Raw genomic sequence first — 25,063 nt, 5'->3', positions numbered from 1 at the left:
CTCGCTGGTTCAATAAAAAAAAAAAAAAAAAAAGAAACTGACAATTTGTTCAGCTCTTTATGTTTATCCTTTTTAAGAGAAGTCTCTAACAGTAATTGATATATTTGTGACTATTATTTTTTATTTTGCTGCTGCAGAAATTATTTTATAAGTTAAGTGCTATTGCATTGTCTTTTTTTATTGTGTATTTGTCAATTATTCATTTCTACAGAACTGAAACCAGACTTACAGTGCATCTCCTACAACACTGCTCTTGTCATCTGACGCTATCACTTCAGCAGCTTCAAGCTCCACAACAGCTGCACCTTTGCTGTCAGCTTCAGAAACTTCCCTGCAAATGTAAAATAATATGTTAATATAACAGGTGTAGAACATTATTCAGAGGAACACAGAACCTTTCCATCATAATAAGTCTATATTTTTGTATATTACAAATGATTTGCGTAAAGAATTAGTGATCTGAAGTATTGAGAACTCACATTATACTTATTATAGTTTATTATAATTGTCAAGAGAACTGAGAAGCTTTATATGGAGCATATTTCTACCTATAATAATTAACTGTTAGGTATTGAAAATAAAATGAATAGTTTGCATAATACATACCTATCCACATATGTGGCTGAGAATGAGGGACACAGGAGGTTGATAGGAGCCATTTTGTGGGTGGAGCCGTGTTGAGAAGGATCATGGGTGGTTAGTGGGCGGGGTTGTGGTGTGTCAGGCAGTTCGTGGGTGTTCCATGGGTGTGTCAGGGCAGTTTATGGGTGTTTAGTGGTTAGGGCTAAGGGAAATTCTGTAAAGAGGCACATATGACTGCCTCAGAGGGACCAAGCTCAGATTCAGGGACTGTCCCTCTAAAATCGGGACAGTTGGGAGGTCTAATATTACTTATAGAGACTGACTACAAAATGTATTTAAAAGACATAACAATGTATCTGACAAAACACATAAATCAAAAAACAATACTTTTTTATTATTTATGTGTATACAAAAGTATTCCCTACTGGCACTGATGTTTACTGCTCTTGGCCAGGACATCAGGGACACCTTATGTGTCTGCTAGTGAAGTAGGAGTTTTGCTTTTTTGATGTGCATTTTTATCAGAGGCAGTGTTTTTTCATAGATGCATTGGTATAGCTTTTACATGTATCTTGTAGTCATTCTTATTATACAATCTAATGATATTACATTCAATAAATAAAAATTGTGTGTCATCTATAAACCATCTTTCTTTGCTTTCTTTTGAGTTTTTTTTATCCACAGTGCCAATCTTAATTATTCTTTCTTTTTGAGTTACATTTATGTAATCCCATTAGACCACATGTAACTCAAGATTGCTTTTTTGCGGGAGTGTTCTCATAAATATATTATTTTATTGTACTAAGTAAAAAACAAAACAGAATATACTTTATTTGGGAAAGAAATCACTATTTTTGAAGACCCCTATGATCATCCATTGGAAGACATATTTAAAACCCATTATATGCATGTTCAGGTGATCTTTGAGTTTTTTATGTATACAAGAAAAACTATTAAAAACAAGACTGTTCCATACGCGATTTCAATGACCTGAACAGATATATGAAGTTGCAGTTCAATGCTAAAGTTATACATGAAGGCTAAATGATTCAGTATTGGCGATTGCTGGCTTACGTGTTTAAACTTGTTTTTTTTCACTTGTGGAAGTTAAGATTTTTTTTCTCATTTTCTTAATTTTATATAAAAATCATAAATTGACTTTAAGATTATAATAAATTAGTTCTGTATCAGATTCACGGTTTTAAAGTGTCATTTAAATTTTATGTTTAGATTTTCTGTAAACCAGGAAACATATTAATATATGATCTGAGCATGGGCAAAAAAATTAACATTAAAAAAACTGCAAGAAAATCCAGTCCAAAAAGAGTTCCTGGCTGATGAATTAGAAAAGTACAAAAATCATATGAAACACTTAGAAAAGTGTTTTCTGGTGGATTGGAACAGACGCCTATGTTTTTATTGTATAGTTGTCAATAGTAAAGAAATAATAAAATTACCCTTCTACAACAACTTCTTCATCAGGTTTTTGCTTTTCTGGTGTCTCTTGATCTTCAGGTTTTTCTTCTGTGGGTTTGTCAGGTACCTCTGCTATGCTGCAAACAAATGTAGATCATTTGTTTTATGAAAATCATAATTAACTCAAATATTTTTTTTAAGCTGAAGGCAGAAAGTTTGTATTTAGCCCTTTGGGGATTTAATCCTACATTTTACAGTTCATTTTGGATGAGATTTCTCTCCTTAGTTATATATCACATTCAGGATGTAGGCTGTTCATAATGGCTTAAAGGGACAGTCTAGACCTAATACATCATTTTGATGACTTATTATTACATACCAGTGAAGCATCTTGCAACTGGTCCCAGATCTATATGTTTGTAAGACGTACATGAAACATTTAAATATTCATTGTTTGTTAAGAGACAAAAATGGCCACCAAGCTCAGCCCACCTATTGTGTGTGTATTTTGGTATGTATATAAATACATATATATACATATTTATGTGTATATATATATATATTCACACACATACATATACATACATACATATCCATTTTACGACATGTATATGTATGTATCTCAATGTTAAAGTCCTTTGCCTACCTTTTTCTTCTAACACCTGAGATCTTATATCTTTGAGAACTTATAACTTTTGTATGCAATATTTTTTTTTCAATATTTTTTTATCAGACATTGTTATTATGAGTGTAAGTGTACTTTGTAATGTATTTTTGATATGTTTTGTGATACTTTTTTTAATTTGCATAACAGTTCTGAGATCGAGGTAATGACTCTAGTGTAAATCCCTATTGCGCTCATGCGATCACGCTCAACTAGTAATATTAGCGCAGTTTAACCAGCACACAAACAATCGTAAAAAACCTCTGGTCCTATATATTTCCTGTTGCATAAATTATATAACATCCTCCTGGTTTAATGTATACTGCACAAATTTGTAATTAATTCAGATAGAGCATGCAATTTTTTAAAAAAAACTTTCCAATAAACTTCCATTATCAAATTGTGCACATTATTTATATATGCACACTTTCTGAGGCTCCAGCTCCTACTAAGCATGTGTAAAAGTGCTTAGTACATATGTATATGTATTTTGTTATTAGTTGATGACTTTCATATGATACAGGGGGAGAGAAAACTGAATCAACTTTGAAATTTGCCAGAATATAAAAAGTGCTATTGCATTGTCTTTTTGTGTGTGTATTTTTCAATTATTCAATTCTTAGAAAAGAAGAAAGGGGGACCTCATAGTGTATTTCAGAATGCTTGTATGCAAAAGTAAATGCAAATAGGCTCATCAGATAGGTGGCACCGTACTTTGACCAGTGCTTGAAGGCAGGCTAGCACTTTGCAGCGGCTAACTCCCTGGCAAGGGGTTGGTTGTGTTCCTCTGCACATGTTCTCAGCAGCAGTCCCAAGGAGGCTCCAATGTTCTCCCAAAAAACAACGAAGTGTGATAGCAGAATGGTTAATAACCAATACTGAACCTCGTCAGTAGAAAGGACAACTTCCAAATATAAAAAGTTAAAAACAATTCTTTAATGTTCTTTGCAACGTGTTTCTCAACCACATACACAGGTCCTTTCCTCAGTCAGTAAAATGGATCCAATTTACTGCCTTAGGAAACCACCAGTGTATGTGGTCGAGAAACGCGTTGCAAAGAACAATAAAGAATTGCTTTTAACTTTTTTGTTCATTTAGAGACTGTTGGATCCTCCTTGGGACTGCAGCTGAGAGCACGCACAGAGGAACACAACAAACTTCCTGCCAGTGAGTTAACTGCTGCAAAGTGCTAGCCTGCCTTCAAGAACCGGTCAAAGTATGGTGCCCCCTATGTGGTGAGCCTATTTGCATTTACTTTTGCATACAAGCATTCTGAAATACACTATGAGGCCCCCCCTTTCTTCTTTTTTATTTTTTCCCAGATTACCCACTACACCGGGTTTTAAAGGGGAGCAGCCTATCAGTTCCCACCAACCATTGGATTACAGAGGTTTTTTGTCTTGCCGATAACGCTTATGGAACTTTCGAACATATGAAAGACTGGCATATTATCTATTTTGATACAGATGTATCACACAAGTACAATTGATTTTGTGTTTATTTTATCATATTGCATATTTTACCATAACTATATATACATTTTTTTCTTGATTGCATTCTCATTTTATTTAGCATTGTTTTCAAACAATTGATTATTACTTTACATAATCTCTAGTTGCTATTCATAACTTTCACATAAGTGTTTAATTTTTTTTACCATTCCCCTATTTGGATTTTTTTGTGCGCCCCCTATAGGATATCCAGATAGATATTCGTGTTTTTTTTCCCTAATTATTCAATTCTACTGTATTTAGTGTTTTTTAAAGGGACATTCCAGCCAAAATTGGAATCCACATGGATGCATTCCAGTTTTGAGTAGAAGCATTTTTGTAATATACAGGTATTAGCAAAAATGCTTCTAATAAAAGCTATAGTTATTTTGAATGTGTTTTTAAGTATGCCTTGTGCACCAGCATATTAAACACAGTACTTGCTCAGAGAGCCTAAGATGCTTGTACCATCTGGTAATTACTCATTTTGTTAATTGCTGACATGATACAAGCCCCACTTGTGCTCTGAGCAGCTGCAGTATGTAAAATGCTGGTGCACTGGGAATATCTAGTTATGCTTCACATGCACGTGCAGAGAAAAATGTTAACACTAAATCAGTTATAATTTTTACTAGAAGCATTTTTGTCAATACGTGTATATTGCAAATATGATTCTATTCAAAGATGCAATTCATCTATGTGCATTTAAATTTGACTGGAATGTCCCTTTAAAAACGGAAACCAGACTTACAGTGCATCTTCTACAACACTGCTCTTATCATCTGACGCTATCACTTCAGCAGCTTCAAGCTCCACAACAGCTGCACCTTTGCTGTCAGCTTCAGAAAATCCTTATTTAATACAATCTTTATCCAAGGAAGTTTGCAATCCAAATATTTTACTGCATCTTCAATCTCCCTAATCTTAACAAAGGTTAAAGGGACAGTATACACTCATTTTCATATAACTGCATGTAATAGACACTACTATAAAGAATAAGATGCACAGATACTGATATAAAAATTCAGTATAAAACTGTTTAAAAACTTACTTAGAAGCTGTCAGTTTACCTCTGTTGAAAAGGTAGCTGGAAAGCCCACTGCAAGTGGCAAATAAGACACTCCCCCCCTCCCCCTTCTTTTGCATATGAAAAGACCCTTTACACAAACAGGAGCAAGCTGGAGTAGGTAGTCGAGCGTATTCACATAACACTTTGGGGCTTGGTTAGGAGTCTGAAAATCAGAGCAATGTTATTTAAAAATAAGCAAAACTATACATTAATTAAAAAAAAAAACTTTATGGGCTATATAAATAGATTATCTACAAAACATTTATGCAAAGAAAAAATGAGTGTATAATGTCCCTTTAAGGACGCTGAAGACCTTAATGCTTACAGGCCAATTTCGTTGTTAAATAACGACTATAAAATACTTACTAGTATTATAGCCCAAAGACCTAAAGAAAGTGATGGATCTGCTTATACACAAGGACTAGGCAACGGCCAATTTGAGGAAATGACAGTTAACTATTGACTATTACTGGCAACAATTTAACAAAGAAAAGATTACAATTATATCAGATAATGCTATTATAGCAATTGATGCCGAACAGGCATTTGATACGATCTCCTGGGACCATCTTTTTACAGTTATACAAAAGTTTGGAATTACTGGACATTTCATCAGATTTGTTCAGACCATTTACAACAATCCCCTAGCCAATATAGTAGTTAATAAACACATTACTTCTAATTTTTCCCTAAAGAAAGATACAAGACAGGGGTGTCTGCTATCACCATATCTATTCAACCTAGCTATTGAACCCCTCGCTGTATATCTTAGACAAGAAATTGAGGGTATTTGATTAGGGAGAAGAAGAATTAAAATTTTCTTTATGCAGACAACTTATTAGTCTTTCTGAAAGATTCTAAAATGAATATTCCCTGCTAACACAAATTCTTGAAAAAATGTAGTGCCTTTGCGGGCTATAAAGTAAACATAGCCAAATCTGAGATTTTTTGGATCAACAAAAATAGTAACAGTTATAAAGAATGCTCGTTTAAAGAAGCCAAGAATGAACTTAAATATTTGGGCTTAAAATTCTCAAAAAAATCCTAATGAATGGTATATGACTTGAATTACCCAAATATATTTATAATTTTTTTTAAAGATCTAACATTTTGCGCCAGATTTCCATTGTCTTTGTCGGGTAAAATCAACCTGATTAAAATTGTGGCATTCCCTAAGCTACTCTACTTAATACAAAATTTACCCCTATTTATCAAACGTAAAGATCTAGCACTTTTTAGAGGAAATTGTGTGAGGTTTGTGTGGGGGAAGAAGCGGAGGGCGATAAATCTTCAGAAAATTACGTATTTTATGAGAGAGGGAGGGTTCGCTCTACCAGATATTGAATTATATAACCTAACAGGAATAGACAAAAAAGCTATGGACTGGCTAACAGAGTCAGAATATTATTCCATTGGGGAGTTGGAGGAGCAATTAGTTAATCCATATACATTAAAGGCACTGCTGCACTGTAAAGGAAAACTACCAACAGGGATAAATCTATGATTACGGTCCAAAATGTGATAATCGCATGGCAAAAAATAGTAAAAATTGCACAAGTCAACCCTGGGTGGTCTAATATCTTGTGGAAACCCCAATTTTGAACCTGCACTCACTTCTAAAGTATTCAGAGCTGGAAACAGAAAGGGTTAGTGTATAGGGAACAGTTAAGAGAAAAAGATTCCAAGAATTGTAGAACCTTCCAAGAGCTAAAAGAAGAGTTTAATTTATATGACAAAAAATTCTATGCATTTTTACAGATACAACATTTTTTTAATGAAAGGATTAAAAATATTTCAGACAATGGCTCGTGGGCAATTCTACAATCTATTCATAATATATTCAAACAGGGGAATCATTCTATATCTGTTTCATATAAAGCACTTAAACTTTTACAAAGTAGAAAGAATTTAGAAAGGATAGCCAACGGTTGGCGCCAATCAAAGGATATAATTTATAGAAGTTTTCAATTAGTAGACAAAGCAACCTTATCAACCTCGTGGAGGGAATCGCACACCAAAATAATTTATAGATCGTATATAACGCCTGCAATAAAAGCAAAATGGGACAACATGGGCGATAATAAATGTGGTAAATGCAGCTTACCAGGACCTGACCTGTACCATTATTTATGGAGCTGCCCTAAAATTCAGAAATTCTGGAATAGGGCTAGTAATTGGTTAAGCAAAATAATTAAAAAGGATATAAAATTGCAGGATGAACATATTTTATTCCTTTATGGAGATATTATAGCGCAAGTAAATAATACGTTTGTTAATACAGTTATATTGATAGATCCCTAATATTAAAATATTGGAAGGCAAAGAAGAGCCCCAGCATGGCGGAGTGCATCAATAGAATCTATGCACAACTTTTAGTGGAACAAATTGACACCTCCATAAATTCTGAAAGTAAAATTAAAAATGTCTTTGGTAAATGGAGGAGATTTATTCAGTCATACCCAAGAGAAACACAAATGTTATTAATTTCCCCATTTAGGGGGTCTGAGTTTCTATTAAGTGCTACAGAAATGAATGAATACCCCAGTGTTACAGTATGAAGATATGCATAAGTATATATACATATACGTTTTTTTTTCTTTCCCCACAAGGTAACAGGTTTATGGGTTTTGGGTTGTTAACAACGTGGAATTCCAGAGGCCTATTTTCTGTTGTTTGATTATTTGAGTTAAAACACCATCGGGGTATGCACAAATGTATTATAGTCACACTATGTTAGGAATACGGAAATTATGTCGATGTAAATATACGTAAATTGTGTGACGTAATGTAATATATGATGGTTGGGATTATACCTCGCTGGTTCAATAAAAAAAAAAAAAAAAAAAGAAACTGACAATTTGTTCAGCTCTTTATGTTTATCCTTTTTAAGAGACGTCTCTAACAGTAATTGATATATTTGTGACTATTATTTTTTATTTTGCTGCTGCAGAAATTATTTTATAAGTTAAGTGCTATTGCATTGTCTTTTTTATTGTGTATTTGTCAATTATTCATTTCTACAGAACTGAAACCAGACTTACAGTGCATCTCCTACAACACTGCTCTTGTCATCTGACGCTATCACTTCAGCAGCTTCAAGCTCCACAACAGCTGCACCTTTGCTGTCAGATTCAGAAACTTCCCTGCAAATGTAAAATAATATGTTAATATAACAGGTGTAGAACATTATTCAGAGGAACACAGAACCTTTCCATCATAATAAGTCTATATTTTTGTATATTACAAATGATTTGCATAAAGAATTAGTGATCTGAAGTATTGAGAACTTACATTATACTTATTATAGTTTATTATAATTGTCAAGAGAACTGAGAAGCTTTATATGGAGCATATTTCTACCTATAATAATTAACTGTTAGGTATTGAAAATAAAATGAATAGTTTGCATAATACATACCTATCCACATATGTGGCTGAGAATGAGGGACACAGGAGGTTGATATAAGCTCATCACCATTTTGTAGGTGGAGACGTGTTGGGAGGGATCATAGGTGGTCAGTGGGCGGCATTGTGGGTCTTTCTGGGTGGTTTGTGGGTGTGTCAGGGCAGTTTGTGGGTGTTCCATGGGTGCCTCAGAGGGACAGTGCTCCGCCTCGGGGACTATCCCTCTCAAATCGGGACAGTTGGGAGGCCTGATAATATATTACTTACAGAGACTGACTACAAAAAGTATTTTAAAGGCATAATGCATCTGACAAAACACATAAATAAATAAAAAAACATGACCCTTTATATTATTGCATTTTTATGCTTATTTCATTATTGCTTATGTGTATACAAAAGTATTCCCTCCTGGCACTGATGTATACTGCTCTTGGCCAGGACATCAGGGACACCTTATGTATCTGCTAGTGAAGTAGGATTTTTGCTTTTTTGATGTGCATTTTTGTCAGAGGCAGTGTTTTTTCTAAGATGCATTGGTATAGATTTTACTTTTATTATGTAGTCTTTCTCCATAAGTTATATATTATACAATCTATTGACTTCACATTCAATAAATAAACATTAGGCGTCATCAATAAACCCTCTTTCTGTTTTTTTGGGGGGGATGGGGATTATATCTTTTTGAGGAGCAGTGCCAATCTAAATTTTCTTTCTTTTTTTGAGTTACACTTATTTAATTAGGGATTAAGGACATTACGTTATGGCCAAAAAGAAAAGAGGTATTTCTTACTTTAAATGCTCTAAATTATATTTATCCACTCAGTACAGTGGAAGTATTTACTAACACATCATTGATGTATCTGATGTTTGTTTTGTAAATCAGTAATTAGTGATTAAGGACATTACGTTATGGTCAGCAGTAGCTGGAGCCTTGACTTTAGACTTCTGTAAGGCTAGTTTGTGCTACTACTCTGGCACTTCTTGCAGGTAAACTGGGTATGAAGAAAATAGGGATTTCATACTTTAAATGCTCTAAATTATATTTCTCCACTCAGTACAGTGGATGTATTTACTAATCCATCCCTGATGTATCTGATATTTGTTCTGTAAATCTCATTGGACATCATGTAACTCAAGATTGCTTTTTTGCGGGGTGGGTGTTCTTATGGATATATTATTTTATTGTACTAAGTGAAAAACCAAACAGAATATACTGTATTCGGGAAAGAAATCCCTGTTTTTGAAGACCCCTATGGTCATCCATTGGAAGAAATCTAAAAAAACCAATGCATGTTCATGTTTTATGTATACAATATAGCAGGAGCACCTGGTTATACTCCCAAGAAAAACTATAATGAAAAAGTCCAAGCTGCAGCAGCACTGTGTAAAAAGGTTTTATTCAAGCCACAAAATTACAACGTTTCGGACAAATGTCCTTATTCATGTTTAAAATTACACTGATACAAACAGGCTTAATATACCCATAACCACTCCCACTTCATCACAAAAAACACCTGTCTTTACCTACCTACTTCCATTTTTACTATTAGCTCCCTCTAGTGTGCACAAACCAAATTATTCATTATACTATGCAGATAAACCAAGTTTTTCATACAGATACCAAGAATACATTTTTCTTTATCATCATATATACACAGGATAGACACCAAAGAAAAGGGGTATCTAGAGATCTTATATCACTAGAAAAAAATGTAACCCCTAAAGTAACTTTCTCGCAGAAATTAAAGGGATAATCATTCAGAAGATACTCCAATCCATCTCCCTGTTCATACCTCCCGGCCACATAGTACCCAGTGTATAAATCCAAAACAGTTCTCTCTGTTTAAATTTTTCTCCCTATTGCCCCCCCTCCTAGGTTTCTCAACATGATCTATAATTTGGAATCTTATTTGGCTGAGGCTATGTCCAGCCGTCAAAAAATGATGTGCCACAGGTGCATCCAGGACTCCTGTCCTCATACTGCTTTTGTGCTGATTCAACCTTTCACGCACCTTACGGGTGGTCTCCCCTACATAGCCCCACCCACATGGGCACTTGATTAGATACACAGCAAATTCTGTATTACAGGTAAAATACCCCCTAATCCAAATTTTTTTGCCAGTACGTGGGTGGTAAAATGTAGAGCCCGCAACATATTATTGCAGTTGGTACAATTAAGGCAGGGAAGACAACCATTATTCTTCTTATCAATGTATCTCTGCACTTTCATCTTACTTGGTCCTATGTCCGTCCTTACAAGAGTATCCTTAAGATTTTTACATCTCCTGTATGCTGGCATGGGAAATTCTTGGAACTCTTTCACATCAGGATTGCAATCACTCAGTACACTCCAATGTTTCCTTATAATCCCCTTTTATACAACTTTTGTCTAGGAGTTTCCAATGCATAATTTATGCCCTCCTGTATCAATTCGGATGGATATCCTCTCTTAGTAAACGCACCCCCAATCTCACTAAGCCTCTCCAATGCCAAACTTTCATCTGATACTATGCGCCTTACACGCAAGAACTGGCCTTTGGGCAAAGATCGAGTGAGAGTAGGAGGATGTGCACTATTGTAATGCAATAAGTTATTGCAATCTGTTTCCTTTCTGTACAGATCCACTGATAATAAATTTATACACTTTGGTATCTAAAAAATTAATACTCTCTTCACTATGGACGAGTTTGAATTTAATATTCAGGGTGGCATTATTCAAATCCTCAAAAAACGTTTCCAGGGTTCCAATGTCGCCCAACCACAGACCGAACTCGTCATCTATATAGCGCCACCATGTGGCGCCATATAGGATAAATAAAGGGTGGCTATACACCACATGCTCTTCAAACACAATCATGAAAATGTTCGCATATGTGGGGGCGACATTGGAACCCATGGCTGTGCCCTGGAGTTGCAGAAAATACTCATCTTGGAAAAGGAAATAATTACATCTAAGTACAATACCTAGTAGTTCAAGAATAAAATGTCTCTGCATCTCACTTATCCCCACATCATTACAAAGCATTTTATTAACTGATCCAATACCTTCCTCATGTGTGATGGATGTGTACAAGCTTACCACATCCATACTATACAAGATACCTTTACCTTCACTCAATTCTAGGCCCTGTATTTTGTTCAAAAAATCCCCTGTGTCTCTTATGTAGGAATTAGATCCCACAAATGGTCTTAGATATTTATCTAAAAAGATGGATGAATTGGATGAATTGGACAGGATTGACCCGATTCCAGCCACTATAGGGCGTCCTGGTGGAGCTACCTTGTCCTTATGAATTTTAGGTAACGTATATAGGACAGGTGTTATTTCCTCAGTCTCCAATAGGAATCTAGCCACATCCTGTCCAATAACCCCTCCCCTTTCTGCCTTAGAGACACAGTTCTCTATCTCTTTTTTAATCTCAAACTTTGGATTTTTGGGTAACAACTTGTACACTTTTTCATCTGCCAATTGTGTTCTAATCTCCTGGACATAAAACTCTTTGTCTAAAAGGACAGTAGCTCCTCCCTTATCCGCTCTCTTAATGATAATCCCCTTATTATCACTCAATTTCTTTAAAGCATTCTTATCCTTTTTGGTAAAATTCGCTTTTCTATTCACCTTAGTATCATTAAATTTCTTCTCTAGAATCCCAATATCTCTATCCACCAATTGTATAAATGTTTGCACACTAGGGTTAACCTGTGTTGGTGTGAAATTACTTTTATTTCTCAATTTAAATGTAGATAAGTCAAGTGTTTCAATACATGCATTCTCCTTGCCCGGTGGCACATCACAACCTGAAAAAAAACTTTTCAATTTTACTGATCTATAGAACCTATTCAAATCCTTGCACAGTTCAAACATATTACATTCACCTGTGGGACAAAATGATAGTCCTTTATTCAGAACTTGTTCTTCCTCCATGGTTAACTGCGCTCTACTAAGGTTCACAGTCATTTCTTCTGGCTGCGAGTCACTGCACGATTTTTGCTGCCACTCGTATTGGCCCCTTTTCCGCCTGTGGTGGCGCTTCCCCCCTCTGCGTGTCCGACTTCTCCCTCTGAGTCCCCTGACACCGATTCAGATGAGGAGCTCTGTGTACCAGACTGGTCGTTCTGCTTGTTGAACCTGTTGCGTCGGTTTCTTCTTCCACCTCCTTCCGGTCCGTTCTCCTACTTGCTCCCCTCTCCAATGATAGACCGTTCCGCTCTCGTAATTGTGCTCGTCACGGGCAAACTTAGTCTTCTTTCTCTCCTGTATGGTACTCCTCAGCTCTTGCATCTGTGCCTCAATCTCGCCAAGCAGCTTATCCAGGTCTTGTACCAACATCGATACCGCCAGATCATGTTTAAATTCTTCCATCTGGATTTTCTGCTTGCTCAGCTCCATTAGAAAATATTCAACTGTGAGTACCATTAAATCAAAGGAGCACTTGTTCAAGATCATCTCAAACTTCTGGCAATATTCAGTGTTATCAAGCCACAAGGTAGGTTGCACATTCATTTGCAGGCCTCTTGAAATTCTTTTAACTCTATGGTATTCCGCTAGAGTCACTGCATGCAATACATATGCTGTATGCTTCTTCTGTATATATTCATAATTTTTACTCACAGCCTGACTGGGAGAGGCTTTCAAGAAATCCCTAGGCTGCTAGGGTCTATACACCTGTTTTTTGTGATGAAGTGGGAGTGGTTATGGGTATATTAAGCCTGTTTGTATCAGTGTAATTTTATATATGACTAAGGACATTTGTCCGAAACGTAATTTTGTGGCTTGAATAAAACCTTTTAACACAGAGCTGCTGCAGCTTGGACTTTTTCATTATATTGTGGGGTTCTGGTATAGACCCTAGCAGCCTGCACGGATAAAAACTGTTCTGGTATAGACCCTAGCAGCCTGCACGGATAAAAACTCCACTGAGTCCTGAACAGTGATTTGTTGCTATTTGAACTGTTTGTATACCAGCTCTGTTCTGTGCACCAGCAATATGGAGGACAAACAAGATGAGCCAAAGACTTTTGGATACACTGACATGGAGGCAGCAAGGATTACCACACTGATTTGTGGTTCAAGGGATTTCTTGAGAGCCTCTCCCAGTCAGGCTGTGAGTAAAAATTATGAACGTATACAGAAGAAGCATACAGCATATGAATTGCATGCAGTGACTCTAGCGGAATACCATAGAGTTAAAAGAATTCCAAGAGGCCTGCGAATTAATGTGCAACCTACCTTGTTGCGTGATAACACTGAATATTGCCAGAAGTTTGAGATGATCTTGAACAAGTGCTCCTTTGATTTAATGGTACTCACAGTTGAATATTTACAAATGGAGCTGAGCAAGCAGAAAATCCAGATGGAAGAATTTAAATATGATCTGGCGGTATTGATGTCGGTACAAGAGCTGGATAAGCTGCTTGGCGAGATTGAGGCACAGATGCAAGAGCTGAGGAGTACCATACAGGAGAGAAAGAAGACTAAGTTTGCCCGTGACGAGCACGATTATGAGACCGGAACGGTCTATCGTTGGACAGGGGAGCGAGTAGGAGAACGGACGCAATACGTATAACAAGCAGAACGACCAGTCTGGTACACAGAGCTCCTCATCCGAATCGGCGTCGGGGGACTCAGAGGGAGAAGTCGGACACGCAGAGGGGGAAGCGCCACCACAGGCGGAAAAGGGGCCAATACGAGTGGCAGCAAAAATGGTGCAGTGACTCGCAGCCAGAAGAAATGACTGTGAACATTAGTAGAGCGCAGTTAACCGTGGAGGAAGAACAAGTTCTGAATAAAGGACTATCATTTTGTCCCACAGGTGAATGTAATATGTTTGAACTGCGCAAGGATTTGAATAGGTTCTATAGATCAGTAAAATTGAAAAGTTTTTTTTCAGTTGTTGTTGTGATGTGCCACCGGCCAAGGAGAATGCATGTATTGAAACACTTGACTTATCTACATTTAAATTGAGAAATAAAAGTAATTTTACACCAACACAGGTTAACCCTAGTGTGCAAACATTTATACAATTGGTGGATAGAGATATTGGGATTCTAGAGAAGAAATGTAATGATACTAAGGTGAATAACATAATTTATGCTTACCTGATAAATTCCTTTCTTCTGTTGTGTGATCAGTCCACGGGTCATCATTACTTCTGGGATATAACTCCTCCCCAACAGGAAATGCAAGAGGATTCACCCAGCAGAGCTGCATATAGCTCCTCCCCTCTACGTCAGTCCCAGTCATTCGACCAAGAATCAACGAGAAAGGAGTAACCAAGGGTGAAGTGGTGACTGGAGTATAATTTAAAGGATATTTACCTGCCTTAAAACAGGGCGGGCCGTGGACTGATCACACAACAGAAGAAAGGAATTTATCAGGTAAGCATAAATTATGTTTTCTTCTGTTATGTGTGATCAGTCCACGGGTCATCATTACTTCTGGGATACCAATACCAAAGCAAAAGTACACGGATGACGGGAGGGATAGGCAGGCTCATTATACAGAAGGAACCACTGCCTGAAGAACCTTTCTCCCAAAAATAGCCTCCGAAGAAGCAAAAGTGTCAAATTTGTAAAATTTGGAAAAAGTATGAAGCGAAGACCAAGTTGCAGCCTTGCAAATCTGTTCAACAGAGGCCTCATTCTTAAAGGCCCAAGTGGAAGCCACAGCTCTAGTGGAGTGAGCTGTAATTCTTTCAGGAGGCTGCTGTCCAGCAGTCTCATAGGCTAAACGTATTATGCTACGAAGCCAAAAAGAGAGAGAGGTAGCAGAAGCTTTTTGACCTCTCCTCTGTCCAGAGTAAACGACAAACAAGGAAGAAGTTTGGCGAAAATCTTTAGTTGCCTGCAAGTAGAACTTGAGGGCACGAACTACATCCAGATTGTGTAAAAGACGTTCCTTCTTTGAAGAAGGATTTGGACACAAGGATGGGACAACAATCTCTTGATTGATGTTCCTGTTAGTGACTACCTTAGGTAAGAACCCAGGTTTAGTACGCAGAACTACCTTGTCTGAGTGAAAAATCAGATAAGGGGAATCACAATGTAAGGCTGATAACTCAGAGACTCTTCGAGCCGAGGAAATAGCCATTAAAAACAGAACTTTCCAAGATAACATTTTTATATCAATGGAATGAAGGGGTTCAAACGGAACACCCTGTAAAACGTTAAGAACTAAGTTTAAACTCCATGGTGGAGCAACAGCTTTAAACACAGGCTTGATCCTAGCTAAAGCCTGACAAAAGGACTGGACGTCTGGATTTTCTGACAGACGTCTGTGTAACAAGATGGACAGAGCTGAAATCTGTCCCTTTAATGAACTAGCTGATAACCCCTTTTCTAAACCTTCTTGTAGAAAAGACAATATCCTAGCGATCCTAACCTTACTCCAGGAGTAACCTTTGGATTCGCACCAGTATAGGTATTTCCGCCATATTTTATGGTAAATCCTTCTGGTAACAGGCTTCCTAGCCTGAATCAGGGTATCAATAACCGACTCAGAAAAACCACGTTTTGATAAAATCAAGCGTTCAATTTCCAAGCAGTCAGCTTCAGAGAAGTTAGATTTTGATGTTTGAATGGACCCTGTATCAGAAGGTCCTGTCTTAGAGGTAGAGACCAAGGCGGACAGGATGACATGTCCACTAGATCTGCATACCAAGTCCTGCGTGGCCAAGCAGGTGCTATTAGAATTACTGATGCTCTCTCCTGTTTGATTTTGGCAATCAATCGAGGAAGCAGCGGGAAGGGTGGAAACACATAAGCCATCCTGAAGTTCCAAGGTGCTGTCAAAGCATCTATCAGAACTGCTCCCGGATCCCTGGATCTGGACCCGTAGCGAGGAAGTTTGGCGTTCTGGCGAGACGCCATGAGATCTATCTCTGGTTTGCCCCAACGTCGAAGTATTTGGGCAAAGACCTCCGGATGAAGTTCCCACTCCCCCGGATGAAGAGTCTGGCGACTCAAGAAATCCGCCTCCCAGTTCTCCACTCCCGGGATGTGGATTGCTGACAGGTGGCAAGAGTGAGACTCTGCCCAGCGAATTATCTTTGATACTTCCATCATTGCTAGGGAGCTTCTTGTCCCTCCCTGATGGTTGATGTAAGCTACAGTCGTGATGTTGTCCGACTGAAACCTGATGAACCCCCGAGTTATTAACTGGGGCCAAGCCAGAAGGGCATTGAGAACTGCTCTCAATTCCAGAATGTTTATTGGAAGGAGACTCTCCTCCTGATTCCATAGTCCCTGAGCCTTCAGAGAATTCCAGACAGCGCCCCAACCTAATAGGCTGGCGTCTGTTGTTACAATTGTCCAGTCTGGCCTGCTGAATGGCATCCCCCTGGACAGGTGTGGCCGATGAAGCCACCATAGAAGAGAATTTCTGGTCTCTTGATTCAGATTCAGAGTAGGGGACAAATCTGAGTAATCCCCATTCCACTGACTTAGCATGCATAATTGCAGCGGTCTGAGGTGTAGGCGTGCAAAAGGTACTATGTCCATTGCCGCTACCATTAAGCCGATCACCTCCATGCATTGAGCTACTGACGGGTGTTGAATGGAATGAAGGACGCGGCATGCATTTTGAAGTTTTGTTAACCTGTCTTCTGTCAGGTAAATCTTCATTTCTACAGAATCTATAAGAGTCCCCAAGAATGGAACTCTTGTAAGAGGAAAGAGAGAACTCTTCTTTTCGTTCACTTTCCATCCATGCGACCTTAGAAATGCCAGAACTAACTCTGTATGAGACTTGGCAGTTTGAAAGCTTGAAGCTTGTATTAGAATGTCGTCTAGGTACGGAGCTACCGAAATCCCTCGCGGTCTTAGTACCGCTAGAAGGGCACCCAGAACCTTTGTGAAGATTCTTGGAGCCGTAGCCAATCCGAATGGAAGAGCTACAAACTGGTAGTGCCTGTCTAAGAAGGCAAACCTTAGATACCGGTGATGATCTTTGTGGATCGGTATGTGAAGGTAAGCATCCTTTAAATCCACTGTGGTCATGTACTGACCCTCTTGGATCATGGGTAAGATTGTCCGAATAGTTTCCATTTTGAACGATGGAACTCTTAGGAATTTGTTTAGAGTCTTTAAATCTAAGATTGGCCTGAAAGTTCCCTCTTTTTTGGGAACCACAAACAGGTTTGAGTAGAACCCTTGTCCTTGTTCCGACCACGGAACCGGATGGATCACTCCCATTGTTAACAGATCTTGTACGCAGCGTAGAAACGCTTCTTTCTTTATCTGGTTTGTTGACAACCTTGACAGATGAAATCTCCCTCTTGGGGGAGATAATTTGAAGTCTAGAAGGTATCCCTGAGATATGATCTCTAGTGCCCAGGGATCCTGAACATCTCTTGCCCAGGCCTGGGCGAAGAGAGAGAGTCTGCCCCCTACTAGATCCGGTCCCGGATCGGGGGCTCTCGGTTCATGCTGTCTTTGGGGCAGCAGCAGGTTTCCTGGCCTGCTTGCTTTTGTTCCAGGACTGGTTAGGCTTCCAGCCTTGCCTGTAACGAGCAACAGCTCCTTCCTGCTTTGGTGCAGTGGAGGTTGATGCTGCTCCTGTTTTGAAATTCCGAAAGGGACGAAAATTAGACTGTCTAGCCTTAGCTTTGGCCTTGTCTTGAGGTAGGGCGTGGCCCTTACCTCCCGTAATGTCAGCGATAATTTCTTTCAAACCGGGCCCGAATAAGGACTGCCCCTTGAAAGGTATATTAAGTAATTTGGACTTAGAAGTAACATCAGCTGACCAGGATTTTAGCCACAGTGCCCTGCGTGCCTGTATGGCGAATCCTGAGTTCTTAGCCGTAAGTTTGGTTAAATGTACTACGGCCTCCGAAATGAAAGAATTAGCTAGTTTAAGGACTCTAAGCCTGTCCGTAATGTCGTCTAGCGTAGAGGAACTAAGGTTCTCTTCAAGCGACTCAATCCAAAAAGCTGCCGCAGCCGTAATCGGCGCGATACATGCAAGGGGTTGTAATATAAAACCTTGTTGAACAAACATTTTCTTAAGGTAACCCTCTAATTTTTTATCCATTGGATCTGAGAAAGCACAGCTATCCTCCACCGGGATAGTGGTACGCTTAGCTAAAGTAGAAACTGCCCCCTCCACCTTGGGGACCGTTTGCCATAAGTCCCGAGTGGTGGCGTCTATTGGAAACATCTTTCTAAATATTGGAGGGGGTGAGAACGGCACACCGGGTCTATCCCACTCCTTAGTAACAATTTCAGTTAGTCTCTTAGGTATAGGAAAAACGTCAGTACTCGCCGGTACCGCAAAGTATTTATCCAACCTACACAGTTTCTCTGGTATTGCAACAGTGTTACAATCGTTGAGAGCTGCTAAGACCTCCCCTAGTAGTACACGGAGGTTCTCCAATTTAAATTTAAAATTTGAAATATCTGAGTCCAATCTGTTTGGATCAGAACCGTCACCCACAGAATGAAGCTCTCCGTCCTCATGCTCTGCGAGCTGTGACGCAGTATCAGACATGGCCCTAGCATTGTCAGCGCACTCTGTTCTCACCCCAGAGTGATCACGCTTGCCTCTTAGTTCAGGTAATTTAGACAAAACTTCAGTCATAACAGTAGCCATATCTTGTAATGTTATCTGTAATGGCCGCCCAGATGTACTAGGCGCCAAAATATCACGCACCTCCCGGGCGGGAGATGCAGGTACTGTCGCGTGAGGCGAGTTAGTCGGCATAACTCTCCCCTCGCTGTTTGGTGAAATTTGTTCACATTGTACAGATTGACTTTTATTTAAAGTAGCATCAATACAGTTAGTACATAAATTTCTATTGGGCTCCACCTTGGCATTGGAACAAATGACACAGATATCATCCTCTGAGTCAGACATGTTTAACACACTAGCAAAAAAACTTACAACTTGGTTATAATCTTTTTTAGCAAAAAAACGCACTGTGCCTCAAAGAGGTACTAACGATTAAATGACAGTTGAAATAATGAACTGAAAAACAGTTATTGCATCAAACTTTAAAACAACACAACTTTTAGCAAAGGTTTGTTCCCATTAGTAAAAAACAACACTAATTAAATTTGTACATAAGAAAACAAAACAACGTTTTTTATACACAGTCACTATAAGAATTCTCACAGCTCTGCTGAGAGAATTTACCTCCCTTCAAAGAAGTTTGAAGACCCCTGAGATCTGTCAGAGATGAACCGGATCATGCAGGAAATATAAAAGTAGCTGACTGGAATTTTTTGATGCGTAGCAAAGAGCGCCAAAAACGGCCCCTCCCTCTCCCACACAGCAGTGAAGAGAAACGAAACTGTCACAATTAAAGCAAAAAACTGCCAAGTGGAAAATAATGCCCAAATATTTATTCACACAGTACCTCAGCAATGTAAACGATTCTACATTCCAGCAAAAACGTTTAACATGAGAATAGTTATTAAAAGGATTAGTGACCTTTAACACAGTAGTTCCGGTGAAATACCATCCCCAGAATACTGAAGTGTATACATACATGTCATTTTAACGGTATGGCAGGCTTTTCTCATCAATTCCATTCAGAAAATAAAAACTGCCACATACCTCAATGCAGATTCATCTGCCCGCTGTCCCCTGATCTGAAGCCTTTACCTCCCTCAGATGGTCGAGAACAGCAATATGATCTTAACGACTCCGGTTAAAATCATAGTAAAAAATCTCTGTCAGATTCTTCCTCAAACTCTGCCAGAGAAGTAATAACACGCTCCGGTGCTATTTTAAAATAACAAACTTTTGATTGAAGTCATAAAAACTAAGTATAATCACCATAGTCCTCTCACACATCCTATCTAGTCGTTGGGTGCAAGAGAATGACTGGGACTGACGTAGAGGGGAGGAGCTATATGCAGCTCTGCTGGGTGAATCCTCTTGCATTTCCTGTTGGGGAGGAGTTATATCCCAGAAGTAATGATGACCCGTGGACTGATCACACATAACAGAAGAAAGAAAAGTTAATTTTACCAAAAAGGATAAGAATGCCTTAAAGAAATTGAGTGATAATAAGGGGATTATCATCAAGAGAGTGGATAAGGGAGGAGCTACTGTCCTTTTAGACAAAGAGTTTTATGTCCAGGCGATTAGAACACAATTGGCAGATGAAAAAGTGTACAAGTTGTTACCCAAAAATCCAAAGTTTGAGATTAAAAAAGAGATAGAGAACTGTGTCTCTAAGGCAGAAAGGGGAGGAGTTATTGGACAGGATGTGGCTAGATTCCTATTGGAGACTGAGGAAATAACACCTGTCCTATATACTTTACCTAAAATTCATAAGGACAAGGTAGCTCCACCAGGACGCCCTATAGTGGCTGGAATCTGGTCAATCCTGTCCAATTCATCCATCTTTTTAGATAAATATCTAAGACCATTTGTGGGATCTAATTCCTACATAAGAGACACAGGGGATTTTTTGAACAAAATACAGGGCCTAGAATTGAGTGAAGGTAAAGGTATCTTGTATAGTATGGATGTGGTAAGCTTGTACACATCCATCACACATGAGGCAGGTATTGGAGCAGTTAATAAAATGCTTTGTAATGATGTGGGGATAAGTGAGATGCAGAGACACTTTATTCTTGAACTACTAGGTATTGTACTTAGATGCAATTATTTCCTTTTCCAAGATGAGTATTTTCTGCAACTCCAGGGCACAGCCATGGGTTCCAATGTCGCCCCCACATATGCGAACATTTTCATGAATGTGTTTGAAGAGCATGTGGTGTATAGCAACCCTTTATTTATCCTATATGGTGCCACATGGTGGCGCTATATAGATGACGTGTTCGGTCTGTGGTTGGGCGACATTGGAACCCTGGAAAAGTTTTTTGAGGATTTGAATATTGCCACCCTGAATATTAAATTCAAACTCGTCCATAGTCAAGAGAGTATTAATTTTTTAGATACCAAAGTGTATAAGTCTGGAAATTTATTATCAGTGGATCTGTACAGAAAGGAAACAGATTGCAATAACTTATTGCATTACAATAGTGCACATCCTCCTATTCTCACTCGATCTTTGCCAAAAAGCCAGTTCTTGCGTGTAAGGCGCATAGTATCAGATGAAAGTTTGACATTGGAGAGGCTTAGTGAGATTGGGGGTGCGTTTACTAAGAGAGGATATCCATCCGAATTGATACAGGAGGGCATAAATTACGCATTAGAAACTCCTAGACAAAAGTTGTTAGAACAAAAAGAAAAATTGAGGGAGAAAATGGATAGGATAGTTTTTGTCAGTAAGTTCTCTCCTTTGAGTAGCAGGATACAGGGGATTATAAGGAAACATTGGAGTGTACTGAGTGATTGCAATCCTGATGTGAAAGAGTTCCAAGAATTTCCCATGCCAGCATACAGGAGATGTAAAAATCTTAAGGATACTCTTGTAAGGACGGACATAGGACCAAGTAAGATGAAAGTGCAGAGATACATTGATAAGAAGAATAATGGTTGTTTTCCCTGCCTTAATTGTACCAACTGCAATAATATGTTGCGGGCTCTACATTTTCCCACCCACGTACTGGCAAAATTTTTTGGATTAGGGGGTATTTTACCTGTAATACAAAATTTGCTGTGTATCTAATCAAGTGTCCATGTGGGTGGGGCTATGTAGGGGAGACCACCCGTAAGGTGCTTGAAAGGTTGAATCAGCACAAAAGCAGTATAAGGACAGGAGTCCTGGATGCACCTGTGGCACATCATTTTTTGACAGCTGGACATAGCCTCAGCCAAATAAGATTCCAAATTATAGATCATGTTGAGAAACCTAGGAGGGGGGGCAATAGGGAGAAAAATATTAAACAGAGAGAACTGTTTTGGATTTATACACTGGGTACTATGTGGCCGGGAGGTATGAACAGGGAGATGGATTGGAGTATCTTCTGAATGATTATTCCTTTAATTTCTGAGAGAAAGGTACTTTAGGGGTTACATTTTTTCTACTGATATAAGATCACTAGATACCCTTTTCTTTGGTGTCTATCCTGTGTATATATGATGATAAAGAAAAATGTATTCTTGGTATCTGTATGAAAAACTTGGTTTATCTGCATAGTATAATGAATAATTTGGTTTGTGCACACTAGAGGGAGCTAATAGTAAAAATGGAAGTAGGTAGGTAAAGACAGGTGTTTTTTGTGATGAAGTGGGAGTGGTTATGGGTATATTAAGCCTGTTTGTATCAGTGTAATTTTATACATGACTAAGGACATTTGTCCGAAACGTTGTAATTTTGTGGCTTGAAAAAAACCTTTTTACACAGTGCTGCTGCAGCTTGGACTTTTTCATTATATTGTGGGGTTCTGGTATAGACCCTAGCAGCCTGCACAGATAAAAACTCCACTGAGTCCGGAACAGTGATTTGTTGCTAAGAAAAACTATAATAAGACTGTTCCAGGGAGGAAAACCCATATGCGATTTCAGTGACCTGCACAGACATATGAAGTTGTCATACATGATATGATTCAGTATTGGCGATGGCTGGCTGACATGTTTAAACCTAGGCTTTTTCACTTGCGGAAATTAAGAATTTCTTCTCATTTACTTAATTTTATATAAAAATCATAAATTGACTTTAAGGTGACTATAGATTAGTTCTCTACCAGATTCATAGTTTAAAATTGTGATTTGAATTTTATCTCTAGATTTTCTTTAAACCAGGAAATATATTTATTTAAATATGATCCGAGCATGGGCAAAAAATTAACATTTCAAAAAAACTTTAAGAAAAGCCAGTCCAAAAAGAGTTCCAGGCCGATGAAAAGTACAAAGATCATATGAATAGGAAGAAAAGTGTTTTCTGGTGGATTGGAACAGACGCCTATGTTTTTATTGTATAGTTGTCAATAGTAAAGAAATAATAAAATTACCCTTCTGCAACGACTTCTTCATCAGGTTTTTTCTTTTCCGGTGTCTCTTGATCTTCAGGGTTTTCTTCTGTGGGTTTGTCAGGTACCTCTGGTATGCTGCAAGCAAATGTAGATCATTTAAAAAAAAATAAAAAATGATAATTTACTCAAATATTTGTTTTAAGCTGAAGGCAGAAAGTTTGTAGTTAGTCCGTTGGGGATTTAATCCTACATCTTACAATTCATTTTGGATAAGATTTATCTCTCCTTACTTATATATCACATTCAGGATATAGGCTGTTTATAATGGCTTAAAGGGACAGTCTTGACCGAATACATACTTTTTATGACTTTATTACATACCAGTGAAGTATCCTGCAACTGGTCCCACATCTATATGTTTGTAAGACGTACATGAAACATTTAAATATTCATCGTTTGTTAAGAGCCGAAAATGCCCACCAAACTCTGCCCACCTGTTCTGTGTATATTTTGGTATGTTAAGTTTTTCCAATGATGATTGACCTGTGAATAAGTGTTCCTACTTGCACACACTGATTTGTGCATGTGCAATTTGAAATAGCTAACTGAAAAATATTAAATGTGCACTACTAAACTGTCATACAAGAAAACAGCTAACTGGACAAGAAGAAAGCTGTGGGCGGAGGTAACAACCATTATTAAAGGGCCAGTAAACCCACCAAATAATGTTATATAATTCTGTACATGGTGCAGAATTATATAACATTAGGTTAGCGCCACCTTTCTAAATCAAAGTATGTCACAGATATTTTCCTACAAAAATGTATTTTACAGACCGCCGCTCCTGGCTCTACTGAGCGGGTCTGTTTTTTTTCTAATGCATCGGGCACGCTGTCTAGTCACAGCCGGCCTGATTGCGCCATTAAAATGAATGTAGCTCGCTCCCGCTCTGGTCTAGTAGCGGGAGCGAGTTACATTCTTTTTAATGGCGCAATCGGGCTGGCTGTGACTAGACAGCGTGCCCGATGCACAACAACATATAGCAAAAAGTACAACATTTTTGCTATATACATGAATTATTTATTTTGCGACTTCCGGTGGGAGGAGCTAGGTGGAACACGTTGAGTGAAGCCTGGTGTCCCAGGAGAGCTCACTTTCAACTTTTTCCCTGGTCTCTATACGCTGATGGGTTGGGATCCACTCTAGGATACCGGCCTGTCACAGGCCCGACCATGAAGACTAAAGGAGCAGTGGTGGGCTCATTTTGCTAAAACCACAAGTACCATCACCGACCATACTACGGACTTATCCCTGACGCAGCAGTAATCGTTGGAGTGACAACGCTCCTTAGAGTACTGCCCGGACCAAGCTTGGAACCACTAATTAAGAAACCGGAAAAGGCTTCCAACTCTGCTGTATGATAGTTCCAGCTGATGAAAGTGCCTTGTACCGGCTTTTGTTTAGTTGAGCGAAAATAAAAGGCATAAACCATAAGCTGGCCAAGAATTGTACTTAACGTCTATTCACAGGTCATCTGCCACTGAGTAGCTACCGTAGATCCCAGCCATCTAGACCCAGTAGGACCACAACCCCCACAACCCGCTGAGC

At 38.6% G+C, this 25,063-nt stretch overlaps 1 protein-coding gene across 1 annotated transcript in view; it reads right to left on the bottom strand.

The window, feature by feature from the left end:
* LOC128658145 (protocadherin Fat 4-like) overlaps positions 1–25,063 on the bottom strand; it is a 651,406-nt gene that overhangs the window by 53,313 nt on the left and 573,030 nt on the right. Inside the window, exons 47-50 of the mRNA XM_053712644.1 lie at positions 23,495–23,590; positions 8,263–8,364; positions 2,040–2,135; positions 230–331 (exon numbers count right to left, since the gene is read on the bottom strand). Coding sequence (XP_053568619.1) covers positions 230–331; positions 2,040–2,135; positions 8,263–8,364; positions 23,495–23,590 — 396 coding nt within the window. The remainder of the gene's footprint in view (positions 1–229; positions 332–2,039; positions 2,136–8,262; positions 8,365–23,494; positions 23,591–25,063) is intronic.

Source organism: Bombina bombina, chromosome 4 (genome assembly GCF_027579735.1).
Source record: "Bombina bombina isolate aBomBom1 chromosome 4, aBomBom1.pri, whole genome shotgun sequence".
Classification (NCBI taxonomy): Eukaryota; Metazoa; Chordata; class Amphibia; order Anura; family Bombinatoridae; genus Bombina; species Bombina bombina.
This window is presented reverse-complemented; position numbering and strand designations above follow the sequence as displayed.